Here is an 11,542-nt window from a genome sequence, read left to right as displayed (position 1 = left end):
AGAAGCCAAATATCAACAACAACCAGAAGTGTTTGACTTGTCTGGGACAGTTCTCCAGGCCAGTAGGGAAAAGGATCATAGTAATTATTTTTAACACAATGTTCCAGAGACACTGTCTGTCCTTGTATGGAGGTGTAAATGTCAACAGCTTGGGTAACTTAGACATATATGAAGGCACTAATAATGCTGAGGGGTACATACTGTATGCATTATAAAGCAAAATATTCAAATCTGGCGGCATATTTTCAGGGACGCCTCTGCTTTTTTCATCAAGATAATGGCAAGCCACATTTTACACATTACAAAAGTGTGTTCTCATGGTAGGAGAATGCAGAGGGAGGCAGTCCAGATCTGTCTCCCATTGAAAATGTGAGCATTATTAATAAGTGCAACATAGGACAAGTGGGTATGTCCCTGTCTTGAAGCCCTCAAATTTAGAGTGAGCATAGTATACCAGACAGAACAGTATAAATGTGGTTAAAGTAGTTTGAACACACCTCTCCCACAATCTATTTGACCTCAATTTTATCTAAATTACCATATTTAGCAAAAAATCATCTGATATTCTGATATTTGGATCAGAGGTTTGCTGAAAGGTTTCACAAAGTCCTCCTGTTTTGTGCCAACTGCAAGGCTGATCTCGATCAGAGAAAGCTTCACGTTAGAAGGTTTTTAGTGATGTGAACTTGGGACTTCCAGGGGAAGTCACAGCTGGTTTCACTGACTTTCTCTACCATTCATGTCTCAAAGGGGATTATTTTAATAACCTACTTTTGCCTAATTAAATACTCACAAAAAACCTTAGAGGCAATTTTTATAGTGCATATTTCATCTTATTTTTATTTTTCTGTCCATTCTATTTATTTCTTTTAAGTAGTGTGTACATAAAGCTGTTAACACCTTACATTGCCTGGACAATATGTAATTTGCTTTTTAATTCCAAGTGTAAATAAAAAAAGTGTATTTAAAAAACAGTTGACATGTAGTGTAGGTAAAGATTATGAATGCGGGGGAGGTGTTTCACATAGTGTAACAAAAACCCAAACACAGTTTCATCATCCTTTATATAAGCAACTATTGCATTTCTGCTTTTTAAGTTGAATGGAAATTTGGAAACAATGGCATGTTACATAATTACTTTTATTTACGTAATAGACTTTTCTGTGTGCTACTTGCATTTAGTTTCATTTTTTATTAAAAACAATTTATGTGTTGGCAGCAGATGTTTGAAGAGACCACACGGAGGCTGCTTCGGGAGGTTGACAGAGACGGCTCTCTGATTGCTGTTTCCAGACTCAATGATTCAAAAAAGCTGGAGCCACTGGCTGTGGTGATCAAGCGGTCACCATCACGTTTCTGGCAGAAAACCAAATACAGACCCACAGACTTTACTCTTAATGACCTGCTCCAGGGGAAACCCATTCAAACTGACGCAGGTACCACACACTCACTCAAAATAACAGCTATAGGCACTGTTGAATGTATTGTTTTAGTAACAAAGCCATTGTTATTATTACAGTTTTAGATACTATACATTGTGCTAACATTCATTTGTACATTAGTGGTAGTTGAGGTACTCATAGGCACTTAATAAATTATTTATAGTAAGTTTAGTTAAGGCATGGACAAACAACACCTACTATGGTAGAATAGTCAGTAGAAAGTCAGTATTTAGGATGCTGTATCCTATTTCAAACCACTCTACATTGCTAAACTTTATAAATGGGAAAGGACATAGCACACTAACTTGAAATCTCATCCCTTATTTATAGCATGGTGAAAAAGGCCAAAATTTGGGATTTTTATGCTCCCTTAGACTGCTTTCACAAGATGGAAAGTACAATAAAAAAACTCAGGGAAACAATATTCTCACTAATCTGTAGACAAACTGGAGATCCTCTGCCTCTCAAATACTTTTTTTTATCTCATTACTAGCCCTAAATTGCCTTTATCCCAACCCAACCTTTCTTGGAATGTGTTTCAGGCCTAAAATGCTGGAATAGATGTATATTGACAAATGAAATAAAGTTAACAGACAAAACATGAAATTGCATACAGTCTGCAATCAAATTTAAGTCAAAGTTAATGTAATTTTTACTAATAATTTCCATATTGTCCCAACTTTGGTATTAACTATTAAACATTTATAATTGTTTGTTTCTGCGTGTCTCTGTGCTGTTCATTAGTGCTGAAGAATGATATGTTTGCAAAATATATAGAGAAGACGGAAAGTGTTGTTTTTGGATCTGGGGAGGCTGGCATGACTGGAGTCAGCATTGGAGCAAAAGGAAGCAAAACTTACAAGCTCTTATCATCTCTTGGGACACTTAATAAAGAAAGTCTAAAGATACCACACTTTCTAAAACAATCTAAAAACAGGTAAGAATTTCAAAATTATGAAAGCATGGGAGGTTATACATAAATTTTTTGCATGCTTTGCATCTAATTTTGTTTGTTTTAAATTTGGAATCACATTATGTTTTAAATGAATCTATAAGCTTAATAAGCTTCAAATCTATCTATGTATAAACAATATCACTGCAATTTCGGCAACTTTCCACAATTCAATTTTACTGGGCTGAAAAAAAAGCACAACACTGATGCAGACAGTACCCCATCTTTAATTCGTCATATTGGTTAATGACAGGCTTTGGTGTTCCAGAGCCACATAAAGCATTGCAAGAGTGTGAGCCCAGATACACAGCTCAGATTCAGGTAGTATAAGGTTTAAGCTTTAGAGCCACCATAACTCTGGCTATGACAAATTAAGAGCAAAAAAACATGAAATGAATGAACCAACCCAATAAATTAATAACTTTGATTTACCTTTTAGCCAACAGTCTTTTAGCATTAATTCAAATCGCAAATTGATGAAAATGATTTTATTGTGAATAATAGTGAATAATGTTTGATTTGTAACACCTGTATGTTTCCTGGTGGGGTATTAGGAGATTGGATCCTCAGCACTGTCTGATTCAGCAGACCCGAGGCAGATCAAATCAAACGTTTACTGTAGTTAAGGAGCGGATCTTAACAACCTCAGACTGCATTATTGAAAACAGCAGAATGGGTGAAGGAGGCTGCAGTGCAGTATTGACAGCTTTGCGATTCAGTCCTGCAAAGGTGTGAGTTTTTCTTAATATATGTTATATATATACAGGGGTTGGACAAAATAACTGAAACACCTGTCATTTTAGTGTGGGAGGTTTCATGGCTAAATTAGACCAGTCTGGTGGCCAATCTTCATTAATTGCACATTGCACCAGTAAGAGCAGAGTGTGAAGGTTCAATTAGCAGGGTAAGAGCACAGTTTTGCTCAAAATATTGCAATGCACACAACATTATGGGTGACATACCAGAGTTCAAAAGAGGACAAATTGTTGGTGCACGTCTTGCTGGCGCATCTGTGACCAAGACAGCAAGTCTTTGTGATGTATCAAGAGCCACGGTATCCAGGGTAATGTCAGCATACCACCAAGAAGGACAAACCACATCCAACAGGATTAACTGTGGACGCAAGAGGAAGCTGTCTGAAAGGGATGTTCGGGTGCTAACCCGGATTGTATCCAAAAAACATAAAACCACGGCTGCCCAAATCACGGCAGAATTAAATGTGCACCTCAACTCTCCTGTTTCCACCAGAACTGTCCGTCGGGAGCTCCACAGGGTCAATATACACGGCCGGGCTGCTATAGCCAAACCTTTGGTCACTCGTGCCAATGCCAAACGTCGGTTTCAATGGTGCAAGGAGCGCAAATCTTGGGCTGTGGACAATGTGAAACATGTATTGTTCTCTGATGAGTCCACCTTTACTGTTTTCCCCACATCCGGGAGAGTTACGGTGTGGAGAAGCCCCAAAGAAGCGTACCACCCAGACTGTAGCATGCCCAGAGTGAAGCATGGGGGTGGATCAGTGATGGTTTGGGCTGCCATATCATGGCATTCCCTTGGCCCAATACTTTAGTGCTAGATGGGCGCGTCACTGCCAAGGACTACCGAACCATTCTGGAGGACCATGTGCATCCAATGGCGGTGCCGTGTATCAGGATGACAATGCACCAATACACACAGCAAGACTGGTGAAAGATTGGTTTGATGAACATGAAAGTGAAGTTGAACATCTCCCATGGCCTGCACAGTCACCAGATCTAAATATTATTGAGCCACTTTGGGGTGTTTTGGAGAAGCGAGTCAGGAAACGTTTTCCTCCACCAGCATCACGTAGTGACCTGGCCACTATCCTGCAAAAGAATGGCTTAAAATCCCTCTGACCACTGTGCAGGACTTGTATATGTCATTTCCAAGATGAATTGACGCTGTTTTGGCCGCAAAAGGAGGCCCTACACCATACTAATAAATTATTGTGGTCTAAAACCAGGTGTTTCAGTTATTTTGTCCAACCCCTGTATATGAATGGTCAAAAAGCTATCTATAGAATTATGACACTGCAATTGTATAACCATTTTCTGTCTGTTTGTCTACAGGTGTATCTAAAAGAGAACATTTTTCTGCACAGTGACACAGATGTTGCTCTTGAGCTCCCACCTCGCACTGTTATGGCTTACAGTGTCAGTGAACTGACCATCAAAAGCGATGGTCGCTTTGGTTAGTAATGACAATGTGTTTTGGGGCAGAAGTGGCTGTAAACTTTTGAGAGCATTAAAAAAGAATTTTATTACCACAGTTATTGACTTTTACACAATTTACAAACACTTTTAAGACCGTACAAAATAGAACTTAAAATAAAGCAATTATTTTATTGTCTCAGACTTTATTAACAATGTAACACTTGGTTTTTACGATCCTGAAAATCCTGTCTTATATCAAAAGCTGCTTTAATTAGCTAAGACCTTATTTGCTTTCTCCTAATAATGCACTTCCAGTGTAAGGATCATGACAATTGATTTACATAATTAATATCTATACAGTATCCAGTTTGATAAATGGGTGGTAAGGATACACGTTGTAGTAAATAGATCTCCACGGCAGGTAGACTTGTTACAAGTGGAAGGAGAAAACACTAGCATGGTCTTTTTCAAGCTGAAATAAATGTGTAGTACCTGTAAAACCAGGAATTTGGTTATAGCCCCCTTTTGCAAATCTTTTAACTGTCTTTTTGCTCACTGGAGGAAACCAAATTATTCAAATATGAGCTGCTAATTTGGGAGCTTAATTGTGACAACATGCAAAAATGGCAGTAAGTATAAATGAACAAAATAAAATAAACTATAGCAATATAACTCTATAAATAAATGATCCACAGGGGATATGCATCCTCCTGCAGGCCATTACAGCTGCTTAAGTCACCTATTGGTAGATCCGGCTGTGCATTTGTGTTATTACTATTTAAAATGTAGTATGGAAAAGAGTTGTGCAAGCACACCTGCTGAAAATGTTCTTTATGTTTCAGAGCTTTGCGTGCAGCCAGATGGACTCGAAACTGACAAAGCCACAACGCTTCCTGCATTTCATGCTGTTTCAGAAGTGGATGGCTTAGGAACATTGCATGAATTACAGAAGGGATCTTCACTAAGTGCACTAAAGAGTGGTATGTTAGGATTTGATATTGCGTGAACACAGAAGTGAAAGGGCTTCCCTTTTCAAGTAGCTTTGGGTTTAGTATAATAAATACTATTCATAACCTAATTCATGAGGTTCCTTTTTTTTTAAAACACACAATAGAAAAAATAACATAAGCTATAGGTGTGATCATCCTGATTGACTCAACATGGAAGTGTTTGTGTTTGATTTCTTTTCTCTTTGCTGCAGAACTGGCTGATACAAAGGCTCATTTGGCTGTGTTGGCTCACCAGGCACCCCAGACTTGTTTCATGCTGCTCAGCCTCTTTCAACAGAATCTATCGAACCGGACATTTATATCCACTTTGGAAGACAAACTGGATGGGTTATGCAGTGGAGAAGCTCCTTACACTGATTTGCCTGACACATCAGACAAGCTTCTTGACATGTTTGTGAAGATTCTCCTGTCTGCAAAATACATTGCTGATAAGCTACCCACAATCCCCCTCCATTCAGCTTACTCCAGCCACAATGGATCAGAAGTAAAGTCCACTCAACAGAACCTGTCAGTGTTGACCGCTATGCACATGCTGGTCAGTGCTACTGACGGTGAGTGTAAGCCTTCACTTCATACATTGAAGCCAACAAGCAATACATAATAAAAAAAAGGCACCAGAACAGCTTTACAGATTCTAACTGTAGTGAGTAGATAAAACACCATTTTTAAAAAGCTAATTCCTAAATGTTTTTATTGTGTGAAAAAGCCATGGTGTATTATTTACCTGATTTCTATAATCATCGAATAAAATAGTTACTTCTTGTGCCCTGAATATCAGGGTTTTCTAAAGAAGACCATTTCTGTTAGGATTGTAACATTCTATCAATTAGTAGTGACCCTTATTTTTAATGGAACAAGTGGATCTAAACTATGTTATCAAAACTATCTCAATCCCCCAGTAGTAAGTAGCCACCAGACCCTTTCACTGTAGGGGCCTCTACGGTTCTCTTGGTGTATGCCTAATGCACTTACCCACTCGTTAAAAGTATAGTGAGGACTTGTCTTGCAATATAATTTTTTCAAAATTGTTGTAGACTGATGCATTGTGTTAGTTTTTTCGCACCAAAGTTTAGTAACTTAATTTTATTTACTAGTCTTTATCTTGACCTAAATGAAATTTATACACCTACTGTATAACTATTCCAAAAATCCAAACAACACTACTGTACCTCATACACATATATACAGTTACGCCGGAAAGTCTGCACATCGCTTTCATCTTCTCCACGTTTTATTACGTTACAGACTCTATAATAGATTTTCATTTCTGGCTTGGAGTTTGCTTTGATATGCACTGTCAATTGTGGGACCTTACAGCGGGGAAAATAAGTATTGAACGCATCAACATTTTTCTCAGTAAATATATTTCTGATGGGGCTTTTGTCATGAAATTTTCACAAGATGTTGGAAACAACCTTAGTAATCCACACATACAAAGAAATTTAAACAAATAAGTCCATAAATGAAGTCATGTGTAATAAAGGTGAATGACACAGGGAAAAAGTATTGAACACGCTTACTGAAATTTATTTAATACTTAGTAGAAAAGCCTTTGTTGGTAATGACAGCTTCAAGACGCCTTCTGTATGGAGAAACTAGTCGCATGCATTGTTCAGGTGTGATTTTGGCCCATTCTTCCACATAAACTCTCTTCAGATCTTGAAGGTTCTGGGGGCCTCTTCTATGAACTCTGATCTTCAGTTCTTTCCATAGATTTTCAATTGGATTCAAGTCGGGTGATTGACTGGGCCTTTATAACTGCTTTATTTTCTTTCTTTGAAACCACTTGAGAGTTTCCTTGGCTGTGTGTTTGGGATCATTGTCTTGCTGAAATGTCCACCCTTGTTTCATCTTCAGCATCCTGGTAGATGGCAGCAGATTCTTATCAAGAATGTCTCAGTACATTTCTCCATTCATCCTTTCTTCAATTATATGAAGTCTGCCAGCACCATATGCTGAGAAACAGCCCCACACCATGATGTTCCCACCTCCAAACTTCACTGTTTGTATGGTGTTTTTGGGGTGATGTGCAGTGCCATTTCTCCTCCAAACATGGTGTGTGCTAAGTCATCCAAAGAGTTCAATTTTGGTCTCATCTGACCAGACTATATTCTCCCAGTATTTCATAGGCTTGTCCAAATGTTGTGCAGTAAACTTTAAACAAGCTTTAACATGCTTTTTCTTCAGCAATGGAGTCTTGTGCAGTGAATGTGAATAGAGACCATGGCGGTTGAGTGCATTGTACTTATTGTTTTCTTCGAAACAACTGCACCTGCTAATTCCAGGTCTTTCTGAAGCTCTCCGTGGGTGGTCCTTGGCTCTTGGAGAACTCTTCTGATTTTTCTTTTGACTCGTCTATAAAAAATACCATCAGTATGTTTTGCAACAATAAGGTAGTAAAGGTCTTGAGAGAGCTCTTTGCTTTTTCCCATCACAAGATGCTTCTTGTGTGACACCTTGGTAATGAGAAACCTTTTTATAGGCCATCAATTAGGACTAAACCAGCTGATATTAATTTGCACTGATAGGGGCAGGATTGCTTTCTAAATACTGACAGATTTCAGCTGGTGTTTTGGCTTTCCATGCCTTTTTGCACCTCCTTTTCTTCATGTGTTCAATACTTTTTCCCTGTGTCATTCCATTTTATTACACATAACTTAATTTATGGACTTATTTGTTTAGATTTCTTTGTATGTGTGGATTACTTGGGTTGTTACTAACATCTTATGAAAATTTCATGTCAATAGCCCCATCAGAAATATATTTACTAAGAAAAATGTTGATGCGTTCAATACTTATTTTCCCCGCTGTATATAGGCAGGTGTTGGCAATCCCCAATCATGTTCAATTAATTGAATTTACCACAGGTGTACTCCAATTAAGTTGTAGAAACATCTCAAGCAGTTTCAGTGACAACAAAATGCACCTCAACTCATTCTTGGGTGTCATATCAAAGGGTGTGCACACTTGTATACATATATTTTACATTTTGATTTTTAATAAATTAGCACAAATGTCTAAAAACCTGCTTTTACTTTGTCATTGTGGGCTATTTTGTGTAGAATTTTGTGACAAAAAACTCTATTATAGAATACTGTATGTCTGTAATGTAATAAAACATGGAGAAGGTGAAAGGGGTGTGCAGACTTTCCAGCTTGACTGTAAGTGCCATGACACTACCACGTTATTACCACATTAGTTTCGTTGATGTCCCTTTAATTGACAAACAGGGCTCAAGCGTACAGAGCAACAGATGGTTTACTGTCTGTAATTGTATACCCACAGAGTTAATCTACTCCTATGAAATATTTAATGAATGTTAATACTGGTAAGATGTACTCAGTGAAGTGCTAGGTGAGTGTATATAATAACAAAAAACTCATTCTTGTTTGTTGTTATGTGACTGTGTTTAGTACTGACCGATGATGGAGTTGACTCGCTCAAAAGCCTGTTATCTGAAGACACGATCAGCGGGTTAAATTATTTGGTAGGTACATCTGTTCTATATTGGATTTACCTTAAAAAGAGATTGATAGTGCTTGATTATTAAAGCCCACCTGAGCTTTTTAAATTACACTGCTCAGGGGCACGGTGGCTAAGTGGCACTGTCACCTCACAGCAAGAAGGTCCTGGGTTCGATCCCCAGGTGGGGTGGTCCGGGCCTTTTCTGTGTGGAGTTTGCATGTTCTCCCCTTGTCTGCATGGGTTTACTCTGGGTGCTCCAGTTTCCTCCCACAGTCCAAAGACATGCAAGTGAGGTAAATTGGAGATACAAAATTGTCCATGACTGTGTTTGATTTAACTTTGTGTGAACTGATGAATCTTGTGTAATGAGTAACTATCGTTCCTGTCATGAATGTAACCAAAAGTGTAAAACATGACGTTAAACAAACATACAAACAAAATACACTGCTCAGAAAAATAATAGAACACGGATAAAATCCTTAGAGCCACTGTCAGATCTTACGCTGGTGCAGTGGGCCATGGGTTCTTCCTAGTACAGAACATTGCCTGACCTCATGTGACCAGCGTGTGTAATTCTTTAGGACACCATCTGCCATTTTATCAGGAGCATGCCCAGACGTCTGGAGTGCATACAGGCATTAAGGGGCATTACACACTACCTGGTCACATTATGAATTGCCGTGATGAAATTCACAAAGTATCATTTTTAATTCAGGTCTCAAAGTGTTGATGATTTTGGTTTCCATTGACCGTTGTTATCAGTAAAGATTTTCTATTTTAATCTTTTGTTTATTGTGATTTAATATGTGAAAGTGTTCCCTTAATTTTTCTAACAGTGTACTAAGCTGTTGTTGAATAAATCATTTAAATTTAGATCAGAATTTTGATCACACTAGTCATTGTAACACTATTACTAGTCATTTGACCATTTAAAACTCCTTACAGATTCTGATTAACTGTGCTTTGCTTTGTTAGGTAACCCGGCTGACAAACAATTCCCAGCATGTCCTCTTGGATGATCTTCCCCTCAAACTGAGGAATGGTGACATTTTCCAGAGTGTTAAGCAACTTTTTAGCACTTCAGGTGTTGTTTTGAAGACAGACAACAGAGAGTTGTGGGCAGAGACAGAAAGCACTCATAGTACTCTACCCCTAGTCCTGTGTACTGTCATCCATGGTCTTGCCTACCTGAGAGAAGGATGTAAAGTAGATAAAGAAATCTAATTTTCATGCAGAATGCCTTTTAGACATTTCATAGCACTTTCAAATGTATCTGGTAAATAGAGCTTCACAAAGCCATACTGTGATGTATGACCGAATAGGCTGTATGTATATTATGTTTACTTTCTTCATAGGGTATTTTTTTTCTACAGCACTGTTCATAGGATTGCCACCTGCACTTTTTGTCTATGAATTTAGTCTACTATGTATGTATTTATATGGATAATCTCACATCATGCTCTTGTCTGAACATTTAGCTTAAGAATTATTAATGTTTTATATTGGGCTGCTTGTTCCAATAGCTACTTTAATTTAATTTAATTTAATTTAAGTATTTATTATAATTTAAAGGATATTACTCAAATAAATATTTAGGATACCTGTGTATCTTAATGCTGCTTATATCCTTAAGGTTGTGTTTTGGATAGTTTTGAATAGGCTTGGCTGTTTTTTGTGTAAACCTTGCCACCAATGACAAATTTAATTACTTGCTCTATGCTTTATGTATGAACTGTATGTACTTTTTAAGTAAAGATCTCATTTTCTCGAACACAGGTGAATTTAATGAAAACGAATAGCCTGTTGTAGTATCATGGCGATTGCTTTTTTTCATTGTGAAAAGGTTCTTCTCACATCTGGTATGAGTCCCTGATATTGATTTACTAATACAGCTTTTTGTTTGATGTGAACGAAGCCTTGTTTTTTAAAACAGTGCCACTGATCCCCCTTACTAAGACACTGTTTAGAACTGACACTGATTGTATTGCAAATATATTGTATTTAATACCTTGCATTTTTGTAACTTTTTTAAATAAAAAATTTTATTTGACAACTTCACACATTTATTTGTGTACATTCTGTTGTGTAAAGTTATTAATTTAGTAAGTAGTTTAGTTAGTAATTTTTTTGTGATGTTTGCAAATGGCATTTTTGAGAGAGTGCAGTGAGGGGATAACGATCTACTTTATGACACCTGGTAGGAGCGCCTTTCCAGGTAGGAGGCCATCCATTGCCATGCTGAACCAGTTATATTCATGTTGGAGAGAGTGAACAAGAGAATACTACAATTCACTGTGTCAAAGGCTGCAGAGAGGTCAAGGAGAATGAGAAGCGATGACAGTTTGGTGGCTTTGGCTACATAAAGCTTTTCAGTGACAGCCACAAGAGCTGTGAACCATTGCACCTTGTACCTTTAATTTTAATCAACTGTTAGGGGATACAAGGCTTATGGGGAGGAGGGCTGCAGATAAAACCAGTTAACAAAAAAAGCACCATACA

General features: G+C 37.8%; 1 protein-coding gene across 1 annotated transcript; it reads left to right on the top strand.

Moving 5' to 3' along the window:
* Nucleotides 1-1,222: 1,222 nt before the first annotated feature.
* Nucleotides 1,223-10,430, top strand: gsdmea (gasdermin Ea). The gene is made up of 8 exons (XM_062985678.1): nt 1,223-1,436; nt 2,187-2,379; nt 2,949-3,123; nt 4,485-4,605; nt 5,411-5,548; nt 5,770-6,129; nt 8,992-9,065; nt 10,019-10,430. The coding sequence occupies exons 1-8, from the start codon at nt 1,223-1,225 to the stop codon at nt 10,265-10,267; spliced, it is 1,524 nt and encodes a 507-aa protein (XP_062841748.1). The 3' UTR covers nt 10,268-10,430.
* Nucleotides 10,431-11,542: the final 1,112 nt, after the last annotated feature.

The sequence above is a fragment of the Trichomycterus rosablanca genome, chromosome 2, assembly GCF_030014385.1.
Source record: "Trichomycterus rosablanca isolate fTriRos1 chromosome 2, fTriRos1.hap1, whole genome shotgun sequence".
NCBI lineage: Eukaryota > Metazoa > Chordata > Actinopteri > Siluriformes > Trichomycteridae > Trichomycterus > Trichomycterus rosablanca.
Note: the sequence above shows the minus strand (reverse complement) of the source record. Positions and strands in the feature narration are given on the sequence as shown.

Bases quoted from the DNA above. Each gene is read 5' to 3' on its own strand.
- gsdmea (XM_062985678.1), top strand. From the start codon at position 1,223: ATGTTTGAAGAGACCACACGGAGGCTGCTTCGGGAGGTTGACAGAGAC. The intron at 3,124-4,484 runs GTGTGAGTTTTT...GTTTGTCTACAG, and splicing joins TGCGATTCAGTCCTGCAAAG to GTGTATCTAAAAGAGAACAT. The intron at 4,606-5,410 runs GTTAGTAATGAC...TTTATGTTTCAG, and splicing joins CAAAAGCGATGGTCGCTTTG to AGCTTTGCGTGCAGCCAGAT.